Source organism: Talpa occidentalis, unplaced genomic scaffold (genome assembly GCF_014898055.3).
Source record: "Talpa occidentalis isolate TD23 unplaced genomic scaffold, MPIMG_talOcc4v2.1 talOcc4.3, whole genome shotgun sequence".
Classification (NCBI taxonomy): Eukaryota; Metazoa; Chordata; class Mammalia; order Eulipotyphla; family Talpidae; genus Talpa; species Talpa occidentalis.
The window spans coordinates 35,035,505-35,063,172 of record NW_023603184.1 but is presented as its reverse complement, the minus strand read 5'-3'; the positions used below and the strand labels follow the sequence as shown (position 1 = coordinate 35,063,172).

At 46.1% G+C, this 27,668-nt stretch overlaps 1 protein-coding gene across 5 annotated transcripts in view; it reads right to left on the bottom strand.

The window, feature by feature from the left end:
* Positions 1 to 362: 362 nt before the first annotated feature.
* Positions 363 to 27,668, bottom strand: part of CAVIN3 (caveolae associated protein 3) — a 41,603-nt gene continuing 14,297 nt past the window's right edge. The window contains exons 2-4 of one of the 5 annotated variants that reach the window (XM_037522797.2): positions 7,843 to 7,934; positions 5,480 to 6,757; positions 363 to 4,928 (exon numbers count right to left, since the gene is read on the bottom strand). In XM_037522797.2, coding sequence (XP_037378694.1) covers positions 4,536 to 4,928; positions 5,480 to 5,863 — 777 coding nt within the window. In that variant the 5' untranslated portion in view covers positions 5,864 to 6,757; positions 7,843 to 7,934 and the 3' untranslated portion in view covers positions 363 to 4,535. Of the gene's footprint in view, positions 4,929 to 5,479; positions 7,935 to 9,063; positions 9,080 to 14,930; positions 14,953 to 27,668 lie in introns of those variants that run through there. The other 4 variants (XM_037522798.2, XM_054699451.1, XM_054699450.1 and 1 more) reach the window with 4 other exon arrangements.

Below are 27,668 nucleotides of genomic sequence, written 5' to 3'. Positions count from 1 at the left end.
CTCTCCTCATAACTTTTATTTAAAATTTTGTAACAGGGCCTCCCCGGTGGCGCAGCGGTTGAGCGCTGGGTTGCGAAGCTACCTGCAGCCTCTGTGACGCCGGTTCGATCCCTGGCTGCTCCCCGGCCACCGGAGGAGGGTCCCACATGGCGTGCAGACCTCTCCTGCAGCCCGCTGCTCCCCTCAGCAGTGTACTTCGGTCCTTCTGCCTGCTCTGCTCGCCACTCTGGCTCTGGTGAATTCTCTCACCCTCCCATGCTTCTGACTGTACCCAGTGCATGTTTAAACAAAACAAACAAACAAACAAATAAAATAAAACATACCTTTATATAAAAAATAAATAAATAAAATTTTGTAACAATTGCCAAGCTCATAGAAGTTCTGAGGGCAGCGTGCCTGCCTGTACAACATACCATCTATCTCAATCACTGAGCACAACAAATAACCAAATGAGTGAAAGAATAAATGAAAAATTTTATTTAATCCTCATAACACACCTGGAAAAAGAGAATCATCACTCACCAGCTCAAGGATCTTTGGGATATTGGATCCCTAGAAAATATACCTCCTCACATATTTGGCCCTTATAAAAAGGCCTTGCTTTTTCCATACATCTTTCCACCTTCCTATTTAAAATAGATATGGGCAAAGTGAAACAATTCACAAAAGTATGGTTCAGATTTGGTGAACATAATATAAGGAGTGGCTGAATAAGCCAGCAATGTTTGACTTGAGGAAGCAATTGTGGAGGAGTCTTAGATGAGCCCATCCTGTGTGTCCTGGAGGAGTTGAACTCCCAGAACATACACAGCATAGAAATAAAGGAATTTGTGCAGTTGTTGTTGAAGGGAAGTTAATTGCCACATATGGAAACCATGAAGATGGGTTTTGATCTCAGTATAAAGAAAAGTTCCCTAGCAGCAAATTTGTTCAAATAGGGTTGACTGAACCTGAGGGAGTGCCACGCCCTGGGGTTGGCTAAATAGAGGCCAATTAAGGTCAGGCAACAAGATGGTATTGGAAATACAGGTGGATCAATGGCGTTTCAGCTTCCGTCAATACTGACATTAAATGATTCAACTCTCAAGAAAGGAAAGTCAAAAAGATCTTTAGTACTTGACAGGGGAAGAAGTTTCTCACCAGGAATGTATATATTCCATGTAGGAGGAATAGCACAGCAGAAAATGGGTAGACCAGATCAAATGATCTTGGCCATTCTCTTGCCATATTCTTTTTCCTTACACTTTAAGGTTTTATGTGGCTTCCCAAGTAACAGGATGGAAACTGTTCTGGCTATCTAATAAAATTATTCTAGTTCAATTAGCTATTTTAGTTCATGGGGAAGTTAACAAATCTAGCACTCTAAACATCAAGTTAATCAGTGTTTTCTAAGATGGGTTATTGCAAATGAATCCCTCTTAACATAAACATGTTGAGAGGTACAATACAGTGTGCTTCTGGCCTGAATAACTGAGAACCAGACTCTGAATTTCAGTCCAGCAGTGTGCCTCCCCCCTGCTTAAAGCAACCAGCTATATGTCACATGCTGCTTCTCAAGTTAGCATTGTGCTAGTGTCTCCACACCTGAATTTATAATAATAATTAGTAATTAAACTATATCAGTGACAGTGGAGAATGTGCTATAACAAAGGGAACAAATAAGGAATTAAGTTACTTCTGTTTTAATTTCATATTTATTATTTGCTGTTGCAGATGCAGCAGGAAGAAATAAAAAGTAACATTCTCTCCATCAGAGTTAGCCAAAACTTCCAGTTCCTAGAGGTCAAGGTCCAAGTTCTCTGAGCCTCCACATGCTTTCCTATGAACCATCAAGATACTTTGTTTAAGAAATATGCAGTTGGGCTTTAACTTGTGTGTGGGTTGAAAGGGAAAAGTTGGGTGGATTGCCAACTATTTGGAAAAAAAACAAGAATTTATTTCTCTTGGGGTCAGAACTGAGTCTGCTCAAACCAGTCCCTCCATGATGGTAGAACCTTGAAAAGAGCTGCTGGGAAGCTGATGCAGTCTAGGCGCTAAGGCGTGGAAGTCTGCAAGAAGAGCCCTGGATTTTTCCAGAGGTAATGGAGGTACTGCAGAATGCCTGGTCTGGGCGCAGAGCTGGACAGACAGACTTTCAGGGTTGTTCGATAAGGCACCAGCTAAGGCACTGGTAACCCAACAGTGGCATCATGTGGTCATAAGAGCAATAACAATTTAGTCAGAGACAAGATGGGGTGAAGCCCTTGGAGTAAGCATACAATCTACGGGAAATGGGGAGCTCTAAAGTAATTGATCAGATTTCTCAAACATGGCAAGTGAAGCTTGGATTCTTCTAACTGAATGGGAGGTGAGAATTTAAGTCTCTTGAACTCTGATTCCATTTTAAATTTCCAATATCCTTGTCTAATGGACCGCAGTCATTATCTATATTCCTGCTGTTTCTTTTGCTTCAGAGTCCATAGCCAGAGGCCTTCTAGTTCATATGTTAACTTGTTTTTATCTGTTCTCTAAGTTTACTTGTTTATTGTCTGTTCCCCTAGTGGAATTGAGCTCCATTAAGGCAGGAATCTTGTCTTTCTTCTGTATGGCTGGCTCTTAGAATAGTGCCTGGCAGACACTCAGATTTAAGCAAATATTTGCTAAATGACTAGAAGGGAGAATTAAAAAGCTTAAAAGTAACGATCTTTCAGGCACTGTGCTAGGCACTTGTGTCTTTTAATTCTCAAAGCATCCCAATAGAAGTTACCATTATCTCATTTTATAGATGAGGGAACTGGCAATTTACACTACTAACCGCTGGGCTCTACTGCCCTGCACCGTCCCTGTTCTCCCTCCCATGCCTTATCTTTTCCAAGAACAGTTCCTCAACATCCCCCACTTTTCCCCTTCTACATAGGCTGAGTCCTTTCCCTCTTTCCTCTCAAACAAACCTATGCATAACTACCACTGCACGTGTATACATCATTCATTATAAGTGTATAAACTCTGAGGTCCTCGATGGCCTCAGAAGTGGCTGTCCTCTTGCTCACAAGATCTAGCATAGATCCTGGAATCCAGCGCATATTCAGAAATGTCTTTATATGAAAAGCGGTGGTGGGTGGAAAGAGTAGGTGGATGGCTGTGCTTCTTTCTCAGCTAAGCCCCTGACCTCTCACTTTTGTGATGCTCTTGCTACGTGTGCCCTACTATGCACCAGCATAGTGTCGATGTGGGAAATACAGATGTGGAAAAAAGTCCCTATTGCAAAGGAGCCACAGATTAGTGGAATGGAATGGGAGGAGTAGTTGCAAACTGTCACTGAGGGTGATAAATGCAGTCAACGCTGAGGTGTGCAAGCAGTGCTCTGGCAGCAAGAGATAGAAGTGTCCAGCCCTGAAACTGGGGTATCTTGCTGAGCTCGGCAGGATAGTAGATATGAGGGTGAGAGGACACAGCTCACTGTGGTTCAATAATAGAATGAGGGGAAGTGGCAAGAGGTGAGGTTGATCACAAAGGGCCTTGAAGATAATGTTAATGAGCTTGTACATTGTGAAAGTGATGGGGAGCCATTGAAGGGACTGAATCAGAGGGTGATGTGATCAGACTGGCGGGTCAAATAATAGTCAGATAAGGCCTGAAATAAAACTATGGCCTTGGGCATTAAAAGTAGACAGATTGCAAAGGTCAAATCTAGGCTATTTCCTGATGACATGAAAGCAAGAGTTGGAGAGACTAATGAAGACCTCAAGCTTTCTGGGTAGATGATGATGCCATTCATTGGTTAAAAAAGAGGTGTAATTTTGAATGATACATAGGAAGTGCTCAAAAAATAGTAATAAAATGGAAATTGAAGGTAATTAAAAGAAAATAGATTGCTTCTGTTGGACACATTAAATTGAAAGCATTTTTCAATAGTAGCTCAAGGCAGTGGCCTGGAGTGTTATGTGGCTGATAGGCCTGTCAAAGCAAAGCTGGAGAACCCAGAATGAGAAAAGAGCTGAAATCAGAATTCTGGAAATTTTGATTTTTAAGAGAAAGAGGACACTAAGAGGAAAACCATTAAAAATATATTAAGCACCTACAGCAAGGGACTGTACTGGAGGTTGAAAAATTGTGACTGTATTTGCCCCTGAGGAAAACACTCCAGGAGCAAGTGGCAGCCAGATATTTTTCAGTGCGCCTAGACCGCAGCCCAGGATTCATGGAACCTGGAGAAATTCTACATGATCTGTTTGAAACTGAAGTCACATTCCAGATTCCAATATCTGTCTTATTCCTTGCTGTGCCTCCAGCCCCTACCCCCAGCCCTACACATGGAGTCTGGAGTAGGTGAAATCGCTTTATTGGTGGTGAGTGAAGCGGGTATGTGAGGCCGCTCTGCTTTTAGAGGACACAAGGTGCTGGGCTGAAGAAGCTGGGAAGGATGCCCAGAGCTGCTGCGCTGTGGATGCAGGGTTCGCCTTATTTGGGCGTGAATGCCGGGTTCTCACAGGAAGGTTTATTCTGGGGGGAGGCCCAGGCATGGCAGGGGGGTAGGGGGCGGGCAGCGCCTGCCATCAGGCCGCACTCTCTATTTGGAGCACAGCTGCCTCGGCAGGCCCAGGTCTCCCGGGATCTTCCTCTGTGTCCTGCGGAGGTTCTGGCTCCAGCTTCAACTCCAGCGCAGAGGGGGGCTCGCTCTGGCCATCAACGCCCCGTCCAGGCCCAAGGCGAGGAGGCTTGACCGGCGTGGGCGACGGCGCTGCATGGCCTTGCCGGCCAGAAAAGGCCCGACGCAGACTCTGCACCTTCTGCAACCCGCTGCGCCGCAGCCTCTGGGCCCTGGACTCCACCGGCTCCTCGTCCGAGCTCTCCCCGGCTTCGGCCTCGGGCTGCTCAGCGCCGGGCTCGGACTGGTCGGCGAGGTCCGGCGCCTTCTGGAAGGCGCTCGCGGGGATTTCAGCCTCCTCCTGCGCGTGATGGACACAGTACAGACCCCGGCAGCGCCTAGACCCCCCCGCCCTCCGCCTCCCCCTAAATCACACCCGGGGCGCCCGCCCACTCTCAACCTCGGCGGCCAGCGCGGGAAGAAAAACCGGACGGGGAAAGCGGGGAGCGGGGCTGGAGAGGCAGCGCGCCGCGGGGCGCTGCAGAAGTTTGAGAGCCAACTCGGGGAGAGAGAGGTGGTGGCCGGGGGGCAGGAACTGGATGCGCAGCGAACTGTCGCAAGAGGCTCTGTCGACACCGTTAGTTTCCTTCGGGGATGGGCCGGGACCTGGAGCAGATTCTGGGGACGTGGCCTGGGCTGGAGGTGAGGCGCTAGGATTGGCCAGGCTCGGGGGACGCGCGAGGAGGGATGGGCCCGGGGTGGGAGGGGGCGCAGCTGGGAAGTTCGTGGCACCGCCGTAGGCAGAGGGTGGGGTCGGGGATGTGGGTGTGGCAGGCGGAAGGGAGGGGGAACCCCCAGAGGTGGCCCAGAGGCGGTGAAGGCCCCGGGTGGGGGACGCCCGAGGTCACTGACCTTGAAGAGCAGGACGTGGAGCTTCCCGCGCGCCACCAGCAGCCCGTGGTTGGCCTCCAGCCGCTGCACCTGGGCGGCGCGGCGCACGGCGCGCTCCTGGGCCACCCCGGCGTGCGAGCCCACGCGCTCGGTCTTGGCCAGCAGCTGCGCCAGCGTGTTGCTCGTGGTGTCGTGGCTGCGGCTCAGCGCGCCCAGGCCGCTCTGGATGCGGCGCACCGAGCCCGCCAGGCCGCCCTGCCGCTGGGCCAGGCCTCCCTGCCGCTCCCGCAGCGCCTCCAGCATGGTGGCCAGCTTCTCCAGCAGGGTCACCACCGTCACGGCGTGCACGGGGCCCCCAGTCGGGGCCCCGGGCGCCGGCCCCGGCTCCAGCGCGCTCTCCCCCATGCTCCGCGACTGCCCGGCCTGCTCGCCCAACGGCCGCCGGCTGCGATCTAGGCCGGGGCGGCCTCCCCCCGGCTCCTCCCCAGCTCCAGCGGTGACTCAGGCAGGCGGAGCGGGGCGGGCGGGATGGCAGCGAGGGGTCCCGTGGAGGCGCTCCCGCTTCTGCTGTCCCGCCCCTGGGACGCGCAGGTTGGCCCAGAAACCGCCCCACCCCCGCAAATTCTCACTGGAGCCCTGAGTTCCCTCCTCCATCGCGGTCCCCTGGTGTGAGCACTGGTTCTGGAACGCACTCCCCGCCGCAAAGGGCGAGGCACGGAAAATGTTCTGTGCAGCGAGTGGGCAGACTATTTAAGTTAACCCAGCAAAGGGATGACTAGAAGGGCCTCGAGGCCTCCGGCCCTTGACGGCCCGGCCTCCGAGGCGTGTGTCTGTCCTGGCAGAGCACAGTGGACGGGGATGTTGGAGCACAGGCCCCTCGGATGTTGGATGTTCCGCTGCAGATCTAAGCTGTCTAGACTGAGCTGCTTTGCGACTGGGCACCGACGGGCGGGGCCTCGTCTGGTATTTTCCTAATAGTCACCAGGGTATAGCCGCAGGCGTCGTTTCCCGCTTCTCTAGTTCTTACTGTTGGGGAGCAGTACCTTGTTTTCTTTATTCTAGTTCTCGCCCCTCCCTTACTTTGGACTTCACAGGCAAAGCTCAGCTGTGCCCAGCCTGGAGGTTAGACAGGACGCCTTTTTCTTCCAAACCCTTTAATTGGTTAGTAGGTACTGTAAGCCTGGTTTTTTTTTTTTTTTTTATGTTGATTGAAGCTCCTCTCTGGTTTTCATTCCTTTAATGTTTTCCTGAAAATAGATGAGACCATCTGATGAGAGTGAAGGAGGTTTGAAATTGCGCCTGTAAAGAGGGGTTGGGGGAATAATGAACCATGTGTCATTTTCCTCCTACTTACTCTTTCTTATAATCACTAACCTTAAAAGTTTTCTTCCCCCCCAAATTACTGATTGAGCATAGAGAATCCAGTTAAAGATGTGGATTATGAATCCCATAAAGTCCCATAACTTGTTTTTAGCATCGCTTGACAAAACGGATCTTTGTCTCTGAAGTCTAAGCAATCGATTTATCTTGGTGATCTCTTTCCATCTTCCTTTCCTTACCCAATATGTGAGAGCCACTTGATGGCAACTGTGGAAAATGCTTGTATCACTCAGGCCATAGTTACTTGTTCCTGAAAACACCAGAGGTCTGACTTACACAGAAGTACAGCGATGCTAAGCTGGCAACTGACCTTTATAAACAAGGTCATGGAGACTGAGCCCTCTGCTTAACACAACAGAAAACGGACTCCTTTGGAGCCTGAAGGGAATCACCATCACTTCCAGTGTATCTATTTTTGCACAGAGAGGCCCATCTGGATGTATCAATTAAAATGCTTTCAGACCAAGTGAACATAAAACCTAACTCAAGTAATTCTTAGAAATAGGAAATGCACTCTAAACATAATTGAAAATGATCATGGTAGAGTGATGATTGAGCATCGGTCAGTCACAGGCCCAAATCTGGTTCTTTATACTTCTCTCAAGTGGCATCTCTCCCCCAAAAGTTGTCAGCTTCATTCCCAGGCTGGGAGCAAGATGACTATAGTGTTTCCAGGATGCACATCTCTGTCAAGATCATCTTAAAGTTAGGACATTTAAAATTTCCCCTCGAATTTGCCTTCAGTAGGTTAGATGGCCATTCCAGAATCAAATTCTATGAGTTGGAAAGTGTCACGCATTGGTGGGTTTAGGCCGCAGGTCCTTAACCCACCACTAACAAGAAATCTGATATGTACTTTTTGGAAAATTATGCCCACTTCTAGAACAGAGTAGGTTCAACTTCCCCAGGAGGATATGGGTGGTGTGGGAGGAAAAGCAGATATCCGCGTCAAAAATCTCAGTACTGGTAGGAACAGAGAATCAAATCAAATTATCCACAGAAACCTATGATGGAAGCAGCAGCCTCGGGGAACGGCACTAAGGGAGTCCAATGCATTTGGAAGCAAGAACTGCTTGGGCAGATATTTTTCGAAGACCTAGATGAGAAAAGAAAGAAAACAAGGTTACAGAATGGCACCCTCTGAGGATGTATAACTGATTTTAGTTTAAAGATTTTTATTCTCTAAACCAGGGGTATGGCTGGGACCCACCCCCTTACATTCCTTGGTATGGGTCATGAAAAGTGAAAACTCACTAGTGTGAGTTCATTGTGTCCAAAAGGAGACGTGTTTAAGGCCTAACCTTTGACACCCATGAATATGTTCTTATTTGGGAGTAGGGTCACTGCACATGCAGTCAATTCAGATGAGGTCATACTAGAGAAGTGTGGGTCCTTAGTCCAAAATGACTGATGTCCTCAAAGAAGAGGGCAAGAGACAGGGGGAGAACACCATGTGATGATAGAGGCAGAGAGTAGAGGTTTGGTGTCAGCAGTGAAGGAATGCCTGAAACAACTAGAAGCTGAAAGAGGGAAGAAAACACTCTCCCCTAGAAGTTTTGAGGTGAGCATGGCCCTGTCAATGTCTTGATTTCCTGACAGAAAAAAAAAAAAATTCTGTTGTTTTAAGTCACAGTTTGTGGTGACTAATTTAATTTATTTAACCCTAGAAAGCTAATATATCCAATGATTACTCATCATCAATATCAGTGTACCCCCTTACCATCAATATCAGAATGTCCCCCACCCCTGAAATGGCCTCCTCGTTTAGTTCGCTGGAAGTATGAAATACTCTGTAGAAGAGTTAATAGAACCTGAAGACTCCCTGTAGAACATAAACCATTAAATTAACAGCCCCACAAATATAATGGGTCTTACAAAAATTAGTGGAATGCTATGGTAGATGAGCAAACAAATACTTCAAAAAACTGAAACAAAGGCACCACCCATCCTGCTTATCCTGGATTGTCTGTGAATCGAACCCTCTGTCTCACCTAGCCCTGCAACCTATCAGTCTCTGATTATTAAATGAAAAAGAAAAAATCTTAGAATGAGAAATGGCTAAATGAGTTATTGTGCAAGAAACATCCCTAAACCTGAGCATCATTTTCAGCTGCCCAAACTGGGACATCCTCCAGGGACATAGTCTTTGAATCCAAAGTAACTAAGTGCAACACAGGCAGAAACACTCAGTTAATGGAGAATGAGCCTCAGTGGGCAGGCATTACCTTCCACCTTTTGTCAGAGACATCCCGTCTGCGGAAGGGGTAAGGCCTTCTACACAATGGGAGCTCTGTGCCACTGGCAATTAAAAGAGCTCTAAGTTGAGAGCAACAGGAAGTGAATGTGGACATACTGTAAAATGTTCTGGGACCAACCCCTCCCTGCTCTAGCTGATGAGAGCAAAGCCTTTTGCATAGACTTAGAAGTCTGTAAAACAACTATACAAATCTACTGCCCACCAGTCTTTACATCCCCACTAATAACCAAGGAAGAGGATAAAGATTTTTAAAATGAGCATCCAGTCTTTGCATTCCCATAGGGCATTCTTTAGAAGAGATTAAATCCCTACATTGTCTTCCTCTGTGCATAGATAGCGTCAAGGCATCTTTATGTCAAAGCAACTTAAACCCAGAAGCCCCTGTCAAGAATAATCACACTAGGGCCTCCCTGGTGGCACAAGGGCTTAAGAGGCAACCTAGGAAGCTTTCCACAGACACTGCAGCACAAATTCAATACCCGGCCAGGGAGAAACCCAGATGGTGCTGCAGACCTCTCCTGGCTCACCCGCTGCTCCCCTCAGCAGTGTATTTCAGTCAGTCTGCCTGTTCTGTTCCTCACTCTGACTCTAGTGAATCCTCTCACCCCCCTCCTCTCTGGCCTGCAGTCCAGTTCTTGTATGCATAAATAAATAAATCTTTAAAAAAATAATTACACTAATGTCAATGCCTCACTATTCCTACCTATACAAACTAAATTGAAGCTTCTGTTTGTTGGAACAATTGTCACAGCATAAAATCTGTGGACCATTTCCTGAGTTCTAATCCTCATTTTGATTATGCAATGAATACTTTCTCTAACTTTAATAGACTTTTATTCCAGTTAAACACGAGAATTTGTACTGAGTCCAGATCAAAATAACCAAATGGGTGGAAGACCCTGAAATATGAACAAGCGGTACAGGGATGCCTTTCATAATAAGAATCATGCATACTATTAACCCCAACTGCTATTTTTGCATCTCACATTGTAGTGGGTGAATAGTATGCCAAAACGGGCAACCACAAGCCAAGAACCACCAAGGACCCCCGCAAACCCCAGAAACTAGGAAAGAAGCATGGAAGTCTCCCTCTGAGCCTTCCAAGGGCACATGGCTATAGCAACACTTCTGCTCTCCAGAGTGGTGAGAGAATAAATTTTTGCTGTTTTAAGCTACTAAGTTTATAGTAATCTGTTACAACTCTAAGAAACTATTATATATACAGACATCTACTGTAGGGGCAGGAATGGACTACAGTGCAGGTTTTCTGATCCAGCAGACCGGGTAAAGGAGGAGTCAGAGTCCTCAGTGGTTTCTTGCAGGTCTTTTATTGGGATTACCAGCTACACGGCAGGCAGGGGGAGCTGGGGGGCCAGGAGGCTGGCAGGCCTCCCAGCCCCCAGCAAGTCTTCACTCTTTCTGGTCTCTCCGGCGTTCTCTCTGCTTCTCGGCTTCTCTTCGGCTTCTGCTGCTGCTGGCATCCCCGTGACACTGCCCTTAAAAGCACAGTCTCAGCCCAGGTGAATCCCATCTACCTATGCCCACACCCTACTCCAGGTGCCCATCATCAGGCATGCATTCAGGACCATGAGGATCCATCATCTATCCTGATGGTGGGAAGGCAGAAAAGTCTGACATTTTTCCTTACCCTACATCTACCAAAAGAATTAGGGGCAGAAAAAAATAATCATAACCACAAAGTCAGTGGATCAATGTGCCATGTGTGAATGTTTTGGGGCACTGGTCACATTAGAGACATGTACCTGAGATGAGACAGAGGTTGACAGGAGCCCAGATTTTGCAGTACACAACTGCAGCCAGAGACAAATGTCAGGATGTGGGAGTTGGAATCCTCCAGCAAAAATGTTCTGGCACGTTCCAGAGTATAGGGTAAGGAAAAATGTCAGGCTTTTCTGCCCTCCCGCCATCAGGATAGATGATGGATCCTTGCGGTCCTGAATGCATGCCTGATAGCGGGACCCTGGAGTAGGGTGTGGGCATAGGTAGATGGGATTCACCTGGGCTGAGACTGTGCTTTTAAGGGCGGCTTCTCGGGGACACCAGAAGAAGCCGAGAAGAATTCGAGCGAGGAGCAAGAGAAGCAGAAGCCAAGAGAAGACCAGAGAGCCCACAGAGTGAAGACTTGCTGGGGGCTGGGAGGACTGCCAACCTCCTGGCCCCCCAGCACCCCTGCCTACCATATGCCTGGTGAACCCCAATAAAAGACCTGCAAAAAGCCACTGAGAACTCTGATTCCTCCTTTACCCAGTCTGCTGTATCAGAAAACCTGCTCAGTGGCCATTCCTGGCCTATACAGAGGCAAAAACATGGAAGCAGTAACTGAATAGAGTCTGTTGAACCTCTTGCTGTCATCTGAGGAATTCAGCAGGCTCTCACAGGGGAGAGGCCTCCCATGGAATTGAGCTTGCATTCTCAAGCAAATCTCAGAGGAGCCACCATCAAGCCACTGCAGCCCCAGCTGGAGCTAATTAGGCATTTATCAATGATGGCCTCTGACCCCGAAACATGTTTTGCCCTTTAATGTTTACCCCTTTAATTCAAGCGTGACAATGATCCCTGAGACTGGGACAATGATCCCTGAGGCTGCTACCCCAGGTTTTTGGTATCAAAACTCCATCCAGTTAACTGTGATGGTATCACAGTAACCAACTGCGTCCTCCAGAGACAATGTAAAATAAATCACCAGTACCTTTTCAACTTACCTGTTTGTGGAAGCTGTAGCTTAAATTATCACTACCCCTGAGGGGAAGAGATGGAGGAAATACTGATTGACATAGTTAGAACAAAGGGTTTAGATACCCTTTCTGTCACTGAGCAGCATCTAAGCCCCACAATAAATGGGCCAGAGAGCAATGAGAAGGCCTTCCTGCCCCAGAGTGCAGGGGACCACTTCAGGGTCTGCACCAGGCAAAAGAGGCCCCAAAGGCAGAAGAGAAACTAGTCTTGGAGTTGTGTCACCAAGCAGAGTGGATTCAGTGAAAAGTTGATTTGTTTGGGAAGCTACTGCAGAAAGGGGCTGCAGCTATCAATAAGGGCTAAAGGTTTATGTCAAAAAAGAAAATGAGAGAGGGGAGAATAGAGAAAGACGGGAGGGAGGGGCCACAACCATACAGCGAGGAAGAAGAGTCTCTAATAAATGGTGCTGGGAAGAATAGACGGACCCATGAATGACGCTGTTACTCTATCTCCGCTCACAAAAATACTCAATTCAAAAGAATTAACATTCACAGAAAAATTCAATATGAATTAAAAACAATATGAACGAAAAGATTTGCAATAATGAAAGAAATATATAAAGGAAAACTTTGGCAGTATAGTCTATGATGTTGTGATAAAGAAAGACATCCTCCTGGGGGAGGGGGAGGGCCACAAAGAACCGTGGTGGTGGACTCTGGTGGTGGGTGTGCTGTGGCAACAAGGCCTGCAGGAGGATCTTACACTTCTAAAATACAAAAACGGTTTAAACCAATGTTAATAAAAAATATTAATTAAAGAAAAAGACATTCCCTTGAGTGGAAGAAAATATTCACATATTACATAATCCACAAAGGGCTAATAGCCAAGCTATTTTTTTTTAAATATTACTCAATTTAACAATAAAAGAAACCTAATTAATAAATGGGCAGCAGATCTAAACAGACAATTCACCAAAAAAGATATCCAGGCAGTCAATAAATAATTTGGAAAAATGTTTATCATCTTTTTTTTTTTTTTGCATTTTAATAGGACAGGTTTATTTGGAAAAGGAAAGGAGAGCAAGACCCTTGCACAGAGATTGCAAGTCAAAACCACACTGAGATACCATCTCACGTCCTGAGAACGGCACTTATTAAAGAGACCATCTACAACGAATGCTGGAGAGGATGTGGGGAAAGAGGAGCTCTATTACATTGTTGGTAGAAATGTTAACTGGAGCAGCTATTTCGGAAAGCAATCCAGATCTACTTTTTTTTTTTAAAGATTTATTTATTTTTATACAAGAATTGGGGTACAGGCCAGGGATGCAGAGGGTGAGAGGATTCACCAGAGACAGAGTGGGGAACAGAACAGGCAGACGGACCGAAATACACTGCTGAGGGGAGCAGCGGGCGAGACAGGAGAGGTCTGTCCCACCATGTGGGTTTCTTCATGGCCGGCCGGGAATCGAACTCGTGCTGCAGTGGTGGATTGCTTTATAGGTTGAGTCTTAACCCCTGCACCACTAGGGAGGCCTCCAATCCAGTTCTACTTTAAAAAACTAAAAGTGGATATGTCCTATGACCTGGCAATCCCACTCTTGGGCATCTATCAGAAGAATATGGAACCATGAATACAAAAAGTTATGTGGTCCCATGTTTATTGGAATATTATTTGCAACAGCCAGGACATGGAGATACCTAAGCGCCCACAGAAGACTGGACCAAAAGTTGTGGAATATCCATACAATGGAGTATTATTCAACCTGAAGAAAAAATGTAGTGTTATTTACAACAAAATGAAAGGAGTTTAAGGGAAGTGTGCACAGTAGTGCAAGTCAGAATGACAGAGACAAACACTGGACATCGCAGAAGATTTGACAAAGCAAAATACTTATAAAAACTAGTGGGTACTAATGAATGAAATAAGGCTTCTGAGGATAAGAGGGAGGGGAGAGAAAGAAAGTTTCAAAGGGGTATAAGGGCTAGTGATGGGGAAAATATATGAAACAAAATAAAATAAATAACTAGGAATGAAGAAGAACCAGGAGAAGAGACATCTAGAAAATTTCTGCACAATCAACACAATATCTTCTTTTGTTGGTAACTTACAATACTTTCATCTTTTGTAAAGATGAAAAAAGTCTGTGGAGTTAGTGTCAAGGGGAAAAAAGGAGGAAAACCTCGAATTTTGGTGAGATTAAGAAATATCAGACAAAAACCAAAACAAAAAGAAAATTTATATATAGATCTCTATGTCTATATTTATCTCTCTCTCTGGCCATATATATATATATATATATATATATTTAAAAATTGATCTCTCTCTCTCTCTATATATATATATATATATTCAGACAGGCAAAATAGCTTCCTCTAGTGGCTGTTTCTGTAGTGGCAGCAGAATAAACAGCCCCAATGATAGTTTATGATGGTGAGATTCTGGGGAGACAAAAAACGTTAAATATGCAGTGCTCTTCCAGAGACCCGTTTGTCCTGTGCATGGAAGTATTTGTATCTGTTATTTCTCTATAAAAGGACTTGTATCTCTGTTACACACACACACACACACACACACACACACCCACGCACACCCCTATATACTACTTATTTTATTCCTTATACCAACAACTTTATAGTCATTATTTCATTTGAAAATAAGCAATATCTATGAAAGCACATAGCACTATGTACTGACATTGCATGTTTTATATCTGTCCCTCTCGCTAGACTTGAAGAACAAGGTGCATGTCATTCATCTTTTGATCAACACGAAGTGGTCAACACACAGTGGGTGCTCCATCAAAAGTTGTTGAACTGAAGGTGAGGATTTATTTCACAAATTCAAAACTGTCCAAGTAGCCAGCATACAAGTACTGGCGAATGGTGTGGCTGATACTTATAACCTAGATGAGACCCCCATTTTCTTTACAAAAGTATTTGATTGATAAGAACTGAATTAACAAAGGGCCCTTCTTAAACTGCAGCTAGTCCTAAGGTTTACCTACCTAGTGTCAAATCTAGCTGCACCTTGTCCTTGGGGAGGGGCATCCAGAAAGACCTCCTGATTGTCTCACGTGGTCTGTCTCTCTACAATAGCCGGCATTACTTAGACCTAGTTTTCTCTAAGTCAGAGTCACGCTCTCCTTCTATCAGCCAATCTGCGACCATTAGAATGAGAGAGAAAATAAACAGGGGAGGCTTTAGATGTCAAATTTTAGAAGAAAGGGAGAAGAGGATGTTTAGATTGAAGTTAAATCTCAAAATTCAGACTGGGCTAAATATATCTAAAATAAAACAAAAATAAGCCACATTTAGATTCAAATAAAATCCAATGTCAACTGTATAAGAAAATGATGGTTGAATTTAAGAAGTAAACTTAGTCTTTACTTTGTCCTCTATAGTGCGTCTCATGTTGTCCGTGCTTTTAACGAGTACCTACACTAGCGAGGATTTCTATACCAGGTACGCTCACCCACACCTTCATGCCAGAAGATTTTGAACCCTAGTGGAATTAGTCTAGAATTGTGCTAATGTTTTAGAGACCCTTTACCATCAGGTATGGCAGAGTCATGCCAGGGTTTCCTCAATTCTACCCATATTTTCTTAAGCCTCCATTATAATGGATCCTACTCAGGCCTCACTTTTTTGCAGCAAACACAAGTCCCCTCACACCAGCTAGGCATACCCAAACTGCTCTTCCCAGGATGTGAGAATCTTCTTTCATGCAGCCACAGCGGTACAGTATCCACTTGCAAACCACCTCGCCTGAATCCATTTCTCTTCTAGACAAGGATCAGTTTGTTGCCAGAAACAAAAACTGTCTCGGTTAACTTGAGTGGAGGTGGGTTTATTGTAAAAGAATTGGCAGAAACCCCAAGCCCGAGAGCAGACTGTTGAAAACAGTTTGAGTCTAGAGCCCTTGCGGAATTAACAAAAGGGAGCAGCCATTAAAGGATAATATAGCTTTATTTATGATTTCAATAGCTTCCCAGGCAAAGCAGGAAAGAAACCAGACCTCTTTACTGCACAATAATGGAGCCCACTAACTCTGAGAGCAAGGCAAGACACCCTTCTAATTGAGGAAATAGATCCCTTTTCAATGTGAGTTTAGATTGTACTCTCTAAAAATCAATGTCTGTTTCTGGGAGCAGTGGATGAACTAACGTGTAAAAATTCTATTAATCAAACGTGCTGATGTGATTCCCACTCACACAAATAAGAATACTGAAGAGGAAATCCCTCAGGAAGATCTAAAGTCGCAGCTAACTACACGCTGGATGTCTTTTCTCTTCCACTCCTGCTGTGACCCCTACACAAACAATTCTGGAAGACAATAGGCTTCACTGTTAACTGGCTAAAGTTCGAGGGGCCCAACTCAAATTGGCAAGCTCAGATTGGGACTCTGGGGTAGGAGAAGAGTGGTGATTTGGAAAGAGAGATCCAAGAAGTGAAAGTTGGAAGTTGGTGGAGATTCCAATGGGGCACATTTTAAGAAGTGGTGCATGGAGAGGGAAAGTTGCACATCTCCAAACCAGAGGGCTTGTAAAGGACCTAGATCTGTCAGTACCTTCCCTTTCCTTCCCTCTTTGAAGTTGAACTCTTCACTGAAGAAATGTACATATGGTCATTTAGGCTGTTGGTAATTTTTAGAGAGACTGTAAGGGAAGAGAGAGAAATGTAAGGGGAAGAAAGATCTGCCCCAGCTATATCCTTCTTTGATTTCTTCTTTTTTTTTTTCTTGGAAAGATGCCAAGTAGGCTATTTCGTGGAACTTCCGGTGGTGACAGGCCAAACTGCAAGCAGAGAGGAAAAAAACACGATGATGGTGGGGTGCAAAATAGATCATCCCATGCCCTTCTGGGCACTTTTCAGACTGGATGCAGAATCAAAACAGCTTCAGCTGGGTTAGCAAAGGAAAAACAATGAATTTAATGACACGCGTGGGGAATTCACATGGTTGTAAATTCTAAAGAATAATGGAGAAGGCCAGGATTATTTATCCTGCATTTTAGGACCTCAGGTATCAAGGACAGAGAGGGGGAGAATTCACATGAGGGATAGAAGGGGCTGAATTCATCCTCACTCTGAGAATAAAGATGAAATTTTTAGAAAGAACATGTTTGCTGATAAGCCTAGTTTTAGAGGAACAGTGAGGAGCAAATTCTGAGCCAGGGAATTAAGTCCTGCACCAGCTCCACCCCTTGACAGACAGCTTTTCAGTCTCCACCCTACCTCTGCAAATACTAGATCTCAGAATCGAGGATTAGTAGGGCCCTTACTACTCTCAACCCAACATAGTCTGCATTCTAAGTAGTGGTACCATGAACCTGACTTCCTGCATGGGGGGTTGCTAGGAACTCAGGGTAAAGCTGAGAAGCCATGTTGGACTCAAAACACTGAACTGTTGCAGAATCCCACTCTCCTGCTTTTCCAGCTTCGGTGAGCACGCTGGTGTCATCAGAGGGCATTGCTGGTAAGACATGTCAGCCAATGAACCTCCTCTCTCTCTCTTTCTCTCCTTCTCACTCCACTCCTCTAGTAAATACAGGTGTTTTTGGTTTTTTTTTTTTTTTTAAATTTTCTCTGTATGTCTGTTTTTGGGGCTTGGACCTAGTTATAAGCACATGAATGAGAACTCACATCTGTCACTGCATTCCCCCGTGGTTGCCTTATAACACTAAAACTGGATGAAACGTTCCCAAACTGCATTCTTCTAGGTCAATTAATAAAACGGGAGACACTTACACTTAGGACATGTTGATCTCTTCTTTGCTTGGCTCTCATGGTTTCATGGAAGCAAAGAATTTGGGCCACGAACAGCAGCTTCTCCTGGCCCTCAGGGCCTTTACTGCTCTCAACCCCAAACAGTCTGCATTCTCAGTCATGGTGCCTCCTGAACCTCGCAGAGCCTTGATTAGTTCTTGTACCAAATATGCAAGGGGTCTACTCTGGGCCTCTTGAGAAAAGGCTATCTGATCCTTTTGGGAGGTTGACCCCTCCCAAACAACAAGAGACCACCACAGAGGTGAGGTCCTTTGTTAATGGCAGTCTGGAAAGCTAACCTAGACCCATCTAGCAGAAGTCACTGGCTCAGCTTTGATACAGGTGGGAAACAATTTCTTGTGGGCTTGTGGGCTTGGTGACTTGTGTTGAGTCTTTTCATCCACTGTGGACGGGTTCTAGATGGGATTTGGGGTGTGGGAGAACTCTCATTCATTTTAATGACAGCAAAGTATTCCTTTACAAGGAATGTTTAATCCCATTTTATTTAACTAATCCTTTCTTTATGGTATTTTGTTGTTACAAAAATTCTTTTTTTTTATAGAGGCATGTTTTATTTATTTGTTTGTTCGTTTTTGTTTATACATGCACTGGGTACAGTCAGAAGCGCGGGAGGGTGAGAGAATTCACCAGAGCCAGAGCGGGGAGCAGAGCAGGCAGAAGGACCGAAGGACACTGCTGAGGGGAGCAGCGGGCGGCAGGAGAGGTCTGCGTGCCATGTGGGACCCTCCTCCGGTGGCCGGGGAGCAGCCAGGGATCGAACCGGCGCCTCAGAGGCCGTGGGCAGCTTCGCAACCCAGCGTTCAACCGCTGCGCCACTGGGGAGGCCCTACAAAAATTCTTTAAGTAAAAATAGAAATACCATATGATCAGTTATTATGCTTCTGAGTATTTATCCAAAAAATATAAAAATACTAATTGAAAAGATATCTGCACCCCCAGGCTCACTGTATTACTCACAATAGCCAAGATGTGCAAACAACCTAAGTGTCCATGGACAGTAAATGGACAAAGAGGTAGTATATAAATGCAATGCAACTCTACTCAGCTGTAAAAAAAAATAAAAAAGATGAAATTTTGTCATTTATGACCTTATGGATGGATCTTGAATGGATCATGCTAAGTGAAATAAGTGACAGAAAGACAGTGCTGTATGATTTCACTCATATGTGGAAGATAAAGACACAAAGTAAATAAAAACAAACTCAGATTTAGAGAACAAATTGATGGTTACCAGAGGCTAAAGGGGTTGGAGAGTGGGCGAAACTGGTAAAGGGTGTCAATTGTATAATGGTGAATGGAAACTAGACTTTGGGAGGTGATCATAATGAAGTACATGCAGATGTCAAACTATAATGCTAATATACCTGAAACGTATATACTTTTACAAACTGTTACTTCAGTAAAATAAAATCTATGTTAAGCTGCAACGAATACTCCTGGGAAGCTTCTGTCAAGGAGCTTACAGTCCAGTGGAAGAGACTAACATTAGGTCAATAGTGACGAAGATAATTACTTAATTCTGTGATACGTGCTATGGAAGAAAAGTACAGAAGAAAAGTATGGAACAAAAGTGTGGGACCTCCCCTGGTGGCGCAGTGGTTGAGTGCTGCAAGCAGCCTCACAGCCTCTGTGGCACAGGTTCGATCCCTGACCAACAGCGAGGATCCCACATGGCCCACAGACCTCTTCTGTCTCGTCCGCTGCTCCCCTCAGCAGTGTACTTCGGTCCTTCTGCCTGCTCTGCTCCCCGCTCTGGCTCTGGTGAATTCTCTCACCCTCCCGCGCTTCTGACTATTCCCAGTGCTTGTATAAATAAATAAATAAATCTTAAAAAAAAAAAAAGAAAATACATTAAAAAAAAGACAAGTGTGACGGTATATTGTGCAGAGACGTAACTTCATGGGTTCCAGGAAGAGTCACAAAAGGTGACCTAAGGAAATGACATTAAAATTGGGACTTGAAGGTTAAGTGGGGCTGGGCGCGTAGCTAGTTGAGAGGAACCGCTGAATGTTTCCAGGTGGGCTGCAGGGGCAGCAGGCCCCGGGCACACAGGGGGGCCCTTTAGGGAACTGCCAGTGACCTTGAGAGAGGGGTAGAGGAAGGCTGAGGTGGCAGGGACTGGGGGTAAGCACTCCGTGTACCACCGTGACATGTTTGAGCTTTGAGTAGACACCCCTGGATTGTAAGGAAGGATTTGCTGAAGCTCAAGCTGGTGGCAATATGGAGGTAGCTTGGAGAGAAATAAAATTGAAGACAGGAAAGCCAGATGGGCAGCAAAACTAGTTGTGTGCCTTTGGCAAGGCCCATAGCCTCTGTGAGCTCCAGCTTCTTCTGAAAGTGGGGCTAATTCCCACCTCAGAGAGTGCTGTTATGATGAGTGAGATCACGTGTCAGGAATGCTGCAGGCTTAGGGGGAGTTAACATTCGTTATCTTCCTAAAGTCTGCATTCTTCCTTCCCTTTCACACTACTTTGGCACAAAGTCTGACTCATCCTCCCTCCTAAGTGCCCCTCAAATCTGGTTGCTCCTCCACACTGCCCTTCTTTCTCTCATAAACTTTCACGAAGTTACTCACTGGATTCCAGCACAGAGACTGTTCCTCCTCTGATCTAGCCCATGCTTGGCTGCCGCAGGCATTAAACCAAAACCTGAATACTTCACCTGCCCACTTGAATTCTTCTTCCTGATTCTTCTTCCATTAAAGGGCCATAACCAAATCCCTAAATATGGGTTAGGAGGTTCTGAATGGTCACATAGACATACTTGTGCTTCCTTCCCAGTCCACCCCCAACTGACTCCTATACCAGGACAAACACCCTCAACACCCCAGGCTGGTTCATGTACCCCACATCTTTGCTCACACTTTTTCTTCTGCCCCAGATACTGTCTCTTATTTGTGACTCACAAAATCCCAGCTCATCCTTTGAGACCCTGTTTCAGATGTCTCCTCCTTCTTCGCTCCCATTTACAACCTCTCTAAACCCCACATCCGTTCCTGCCCTGACTCCACAGCACGCGTCCATCCCTGCTTTACAGTCATTGTCACATTATCGCGTATATATTATCGCGTATTTATTTATGTAATTATGGCGTATATATTGTTTTTCACTTCTCAGCAATAGTGACCTTGTTTATCACCTTCTATCTCAGTGTATAAGAAAGTCTGCCCTGTACTGGACATGCACTTGCTGAACAAATGAAGGTATGAATGAATCAAACAGAAAAAGTCACACAGCCTTTGCAACCACTTGGTCTCAGGATAACAGAACTCAGCCTCCAGGCGGCCTGTAAGCAAGGGGATCTGCCTTGACCCTCACATCCTGATTCCTCCCTGCCTCCAGGGAGTTTGGTCTGAAGGGCAACTCATTTCCTCTCCCCCTTGTCTCACTTACACCTGCACCCCACCTGGAGCCTCCAGCCAGCGGCCCCGCCTCCTGTGAAGCCGCAGTGCCATCTAGTGGTCACCACTAGCCCTGCAAGTCAGGCTAAAGGAGAAGGCGGGGGTGGAATTAAGAGCTGCGGTATTTTCAGCTGGAAGGGGTATCTCTGCTCTTGGACCCCAAAGGGGGCAGTTTTCCCCACATATGTGAGCCCCCTCCTGGATGGAGGGAGCCCCTTATTTTTATTGCTCATTGGCCAAAGAGCCTCCTCATTCATGTCTCCGTGATCAATCCTTTCCAACCTCTCAGCCAAGACCCCTTCAGGGGTCCCCCTCAACATTTAATGAACTAACTCAAAGACCCAAACATCCTCCTTGGTCCTCTCAGGGAGTACAGCCATTGACCAAGTCGAGAATCTGTGCGTGTGGGAGCCTCTCCTCAGGTTTCAGTGATGAGAATCCTCCCCAAGCCTCTCTCCGTAAGCAGGCCCCTGGCTCAGACCCGGCTGTGATCAGGGGCGCTTCCTTGGTCCTCAGTGGCCAAAGCGCCCTGCTCAGCCCCTCACTCTCCCCACGCTGTCAGTAAAGGGACCCTCACTCAGCTGCTGGGACAGCCTCCCAGTCCAGCCCCCTCAGCCATCAGGGTCTCTCTCTCAGAGATCACAGACCCCGCAGTTACTGGGGCTCTTTCCCCCAAGCTAAAAACAACCAGGGCTCTGACTGTCTCTCAGTGAGCCGAGAACACCCTCAGTTCTCTCTGCTTCTGACTCAGGGCTCAGGGAGAGGCCCCTCCCTCACCAGGGATGGATGCCTTAATAGGCCAACAAGAATGCACTTATGTCATCATTAAAAAGCAGAAACACCAAAATAAAACTGAATAAATAAAATAAAACTGAAAATAAAATAAAACTGAAAAGAGTTTTTATTTTTAAGGAAATTAATATTTGCAGAAAAGCAACAATGTGACCATATTGGGATGAAACTAAACTGCATTGACCTTCTTCGCACTTGTTTAGGGTTTGTTTTACTTTGAATGACATGGAGACACCACCTTCTTTAGCAAGTTTGGGACTTTCAAGTTTTGATCCAGCCCTGTTCCCTCAGGGTGGGGACCTGGTGCCCACCACACAGGGGCTTTATGACAAAGGTCCTTAATTAAGGTTTAGTGAGCATAACAAGAGCCAGGCAGGTCCCTTCAGACCACCCATCTACCTTCTGCTCCCCCCACCCTCATCCCTGAAGAAGCTGCCAGGGACTTCCTTCTGCTTTGTCCCTCAGCCCCTTCGCAGACAGTGGCCACAGCTGTGCTGGGTCTCATGAGAGAGTGAGGACCTGCTGGGCTAATTGCTACAATCCCAGGGATTGTCCCCCAACAGGACAACCTTGGCCGCCCCAGTCTATGTGCATCAGGAGTAATTAGCAGTAACCCCACTGAAGCACTGCTGCCACACACTCATCCACATGAGTAGTTTCACCAATAAACAAACCAACTTTGACTTGATCCCAGACCCTCTGGGTACACAGCACAGGTTCCAAAGCCGATGTAACTGTGGGGCAAATGGGTGTCAGAGGCAGGAGATCCTGACTCACCCTCTCACTCCCACCCCAGCTCTCCCAGAGGCATTTGTTATTCCCTCCATTTGGGCCTCAGTTGGGCTACCCTGCCCTTGAACTGGGTGTCCATGGGGTCCATGTAAGCATTAACCACTGCTCTTGGCCGCCAGCTGCCCCCAGCCTGCTTTTCCTCCAGAGACTTCACCGTGAAGACTCTTTCCAGAGAAACAAAACCATCCCCTGTTCATCATAGTCATAATGGGTCCATCATTGGGTCCACAAATTCATTCATTCATGCATCCATTCATTTTTACTGCACATCTTTTTTGAGTTCTAGTGTGTATTGGAGCTTGTGCTAGATGGTGGGGCTAGAATAGTAAATAAAATAGCACCTCTGGGGCCCCCCTGGTGGCGCAAGGGGTTAAGCACCGCACTAAGAAGCAATCCACAGCCTCTGCAGCACAAACTCGATCCCAGAAGCAGGCCAGGGAGCAACCCACATGGCGCAGCAGACCTCTCCTGACTCACCCGCTGCTCCCCTCAGCAGTGTACTTCAGTCAGTCTGCCTGTTCTGTTCCCCTCTCTGTCTCTGGTGAATCCTCTCACCCCCCACATCTCTGGCTTGTACCCTAGTTCTTGTATGCACAAATAAATAAATCTAAAAAAAAAAAAACAAACAAATAGCACCTCTGTGCTACGGAATTTGCCTCCAAGTGGGAGACACAGTGGTCAGGCAAAAACCCCAATTACTCACTTAATGAAAAATGTGATACGTGCTGCAAGGAAAATGGGCCTCGCATGCATGTAGGCCTGCACCACTGGCGCTGGTTGAAATAAAGGGAGAGGATAAGACAGAACCACACTGTCCAAGGGTCCAATCTAGGTGGGATGTCAGCTTAGAACTGCTGGGGAGGACATTTCTCCTTCTACATAAAGTTATTGAGAATATCTCAAAGATCCCTGATGCCTGAAAAAGACAAAACATGGGCAAAGGAGTCCCGGAAATAAAGCCATCATGTCAGGACTAGACCAGTGCAAATAGCCAAACAAGAAAACAAATTACATTAGAAAATGTAGCTGCACATGGCTGCCGGCAGCGCCAGTAGGTGAGAGAGCAATGGCCGGCAGGCGGGGTTTCTTAGGTGCAGAGCAAGGGGCTCCAGGTGTCACAGCAAAGCAGGTGCAGAGTCGCTCACCCTTTCAATCGTCGTCCACTGGGGGGCGTCTGGCATTACACTAGGCGCAGGGGAGACAGCAACTAACAAAAGAATTTAATTGGGAAAATCAATAGACAATGAAAATACATGCATGAGTCTTGGAGGTGACCTCTGCTAAGCCTGCTCCCATTCATAATGCCTCCCTCGCTGGTTTGGGAGCGGAGGAGGCGCATCACAGCCAGGACTCAGACTCACTTCTCCAAAGCCTGTGTTGCCAAGGCGGCAGCCAGGAGTGGGCAGGCTGCTAGCACCCTAACGGCTGTGCCAACTTCAAATCATTACATTGCATGGAGATGGAATGGTTATTTTTATCATGGGCTCTCATTCCTGCAAAACTCCTTCCCGGGTTGAGATAAAATTGGGTTTAACCTTTCAGAGCATATGAATATGGATGCCATGCATTGAGGGGAGTGGGTGGAGATGGGATTGAGGATGAATCACGCTTCTTAGACCAGAAAGGGAGTCGAGTGGGAGGGTCAGGTAAGGGGGTGCTGCAGGAATGAATGGGGATTTGTGACCTGGAGGCCCCCCATGATGTCAGGAGACCTCGCTACTGAGGCAGGAATCAAGGTGGAATCAGATGGAATCAGACCTGGAACTTGGAGGCCAGGAGGCCAGTCCCGTGTGGGGAGGGCCTGGTGGTGGGCAGGGCCTCCTATATCCTCAGAGTGGGTCCGCATGCTGTGCTTGGAAACTGGACTGTTGGTAAACTCTTTATAGTTTCCATTTTTCTCTTCCTCTTTGTTCTTCAGAAAACCTTTGTGAAATGCCAGCTCTATCTATGCTTTCTCCAATGAATATGTATGGTTGCTTCATTTTTTAAAAATAAATATTAAAAGTGATAGAAAAGACTCTAAAGTGAAAATGCCAATGTAAACTGTGTTCAGAGGAATTCAGGAAACTTGTATCCACATTCCTGGGAAAGTTGTGAAAAAAGAGCAGCCCAAACCCAGCTAGGAATTGGGGGGCAGGAGTGGGTAGCAGGTTGTTTTTACATCAGAAAACTCCACAGTTGCTGGGAAGGCCAGGGTGGTGTGATAAGGAAAGTCAGGGTTCCTGGCCAGTTCCCTAGTCCCCCCACCACAGAAGCTGCCTTCCACAGCCTTCCAGAACCGCCCCAAGATTCCACGGAGGTTTGTTTCCACAAATAAATTTGTTTCCATTACAGATGGAAAGTGGTGGCCAGAGAGACACTGAGGGACATGCCCAGCTCTGGGCCTTAAAAGCCCTGCAAAGTCAGAGGGGAGCCAGGAGTGGCTCGTGAGCAGGAAACGCCACCCAAACATGTGGCAGCTCTTCCTTGCACCTCTGTAAAGGCCAGAGAACACGCCACCTCACCTGTGAAACTTCCCCTGACTCTGCCCATCATGGACCTCTCCTTCCTGGTGTGATGTTTAATCGTTAAGAGAAAGCACATTCTGCCTTTTTCCTCCTTTGGAAACTATCTGATCACATCCTCTGCCTGTTTATTCAGTGGGGCCTCAGGGTTTTCTTTCCAAATCAATTTATGAAATTCTTGACTTAAGCTGACTGCAAATCTCTCCCTACTCCATTTGCCCATTGTTTGGGTCACTTTTTTTTTTTTTTTTTTAATATACGAGAGTTTAAAATTCTTTTGTAGTCAAGTCAGTTAAACTTTCCCTTCATGAATGTTTCTATTGCTTTTAAGAATGTAATGTTACTTCCCTCCAGAGGTTTTGAAAGTTTAGTGTTTCTGAGGATTTCTACAGCTCTTCTTTGCATCTATAAAGTAACTAGCAGGTGCTAATGGCTATTTATGAGCTCTCTAAGCCATAAAGATGAATGCAGATATTTACATCGAAGTTGTGGTGCACGCAGCAGAATCACAGCAGACTCACAGAAGGTTTGGACCTTTTCTCTCCAAACCTCATTTGCACAGCCTTGTTCCAAAATGGCCATGTCCTGATGAAAGGGAACTGCTAATCAAATGAAATCTTTCCTGTTTCCTGCTAAAAGAGTCAGAGGTCTGGTTCAGTAAATAATGCAAAGTAAATGTAAATGATAAGTTTTGCCTCTCTAAAGCCTATCTAGATGAGATTACCTGAAGGAGGAGGTTACATTTTAACAAGGCCAGGCAGATTGATCTCCCAGGGCATCCTTGAATACCTTTGTCACAAACTTTTGCACTTACTGACCGATGTTAGACCTCATGCATGAGTAATAAAGCTTTCCTGACCTCACCATTCCTGAAGTACCGCTTGTTCTTCCCCTGCCTGGATAAAAGGCTAGAATTTATTTCTGCAACACTGACGCCCACCTACACGACTCCCTGGGTACCTGCCCCTTCCCCTCTCCTTTGAAGCATTACTGTAAACATGACAACTATTATACCTGTGCAGCTCAAGTACAGCCTGCAGACTAGTGATGGGCACAAATCATTTGTCACCAATCCATGAGGAGATAAGTTCAAGAGTTAAGAGTAAGTGCTATAAAAAGCCATCTGTGAAGCCATTCTTAAAATGGAGTCAGGCAGCCATTACAGAGAAATTGGTTGCCTTTCTTGGGCCAAAGATCTTTGCAATGAGCCAAAAGCAATTGTTTTAAGAAGTAATCGAGCAAACAATTGTTTGAGAACTGGTGACTATGGACCCTTAGCCAGAGGATAGAATCAGTCAGTTTCATTTTCATTCTTTCAGGGAATCAGTAACCCATGACTGTACCCAAATGACTCTTTTTTTAACCACTTACTTCATCTTCATCCTCCTGTAATCCCCCTTAGTTCACACATTAGGTTTTCTACCTGGGTCTCTGTACCTGAATCTTTTTTTTTTTTTTTGAATTTTTTTTTTTTAATTTTTTATTTTAAAGAGGCATGTATTTTTATTTATGATTTATTTATTTGTTTGTTTGTTTTTTTTTTTTTTTTTGTTTATACATGCACTGGGTACAGTCAGAAGCGCGGGAGGGTGAGAGAATTCACCAGAGCCAGAGCAGGGAGCAGAGCAGGCAGAAGGACCGAAGTACACTGCTGAGGGGAGCAGCGGGCGGCAGGAGAGGTCTGCGCGCCATGTGGGACCCTCCTCTGGTGGCCGGGGAGCAGCCGGGGATCGAACCGGCACCGCAGAGGCCGCGGGCAGCTTCGCAACCCAGCGCACAACCGCTGCGCCACCGGGGAGGCCCCTGTACCTGAATCTTTTGATCCAAAGAAAGGTGTTTTGCCTTTTCATTTGCCTGCTAATTTTTCAGGTTGACAGTACTTAAAAAATTTAATAGCAATTTGACAGAATAATTGTCACTTGAATATTATTATAACAAGTACACTGGTAAATGTGCAATGTGGTGTCCTGGATTCAAGCATTTAGCAGGACACTAGCGGAGCAGAAAAACTGCTGAAAGCAGAAGCTAGTCCGTAGCTAGGCTACCAGTACTGTACCTATTGGTTTACACAGATGTGCCTCAGTCAACTAAAATGTTAACATTATGGGAAATTGGGTGAAGGCTAAACAGTAATTTTCTTTCTTTTTTTTTTAAAGATTTATTTATTTATTTATTTATGCAAGCACTGGGTACAGTTAGAAGCGTGGGAGGGTGAGAGAATTCGCCAGAACAGGCAGACTGATGAAGTACACTGCTGAGGGGAGCATTGGGCATGACAGGAGAGGTCTGTTGCGCCATGTGGGACACTCACCTGTGGCAGGGGGGTGGGGGTAGGGGGGTGGAGGGGTGGTGGGTGGGGGGCAGGGGGTCGGGATGTCAAACCGGTTCTGCAGAGGCTGCGGGCAGCTTCGCAGCCCAGCACTCAACAGCTGCGCCACCAGGGGAGGCCCAGTAATTTTCTTTTCTTTTTGCAACTTTTCTAGAAATCTAAAAATTATTCTAAAATAAAAAGTCTGTTTTTTAAAACAAGGACTTATATTTTGTATCTGTTTTTTGAGTTCCATTTCACAAAAGTGTAAGTCTGCAGTGGAACCAAAATGGA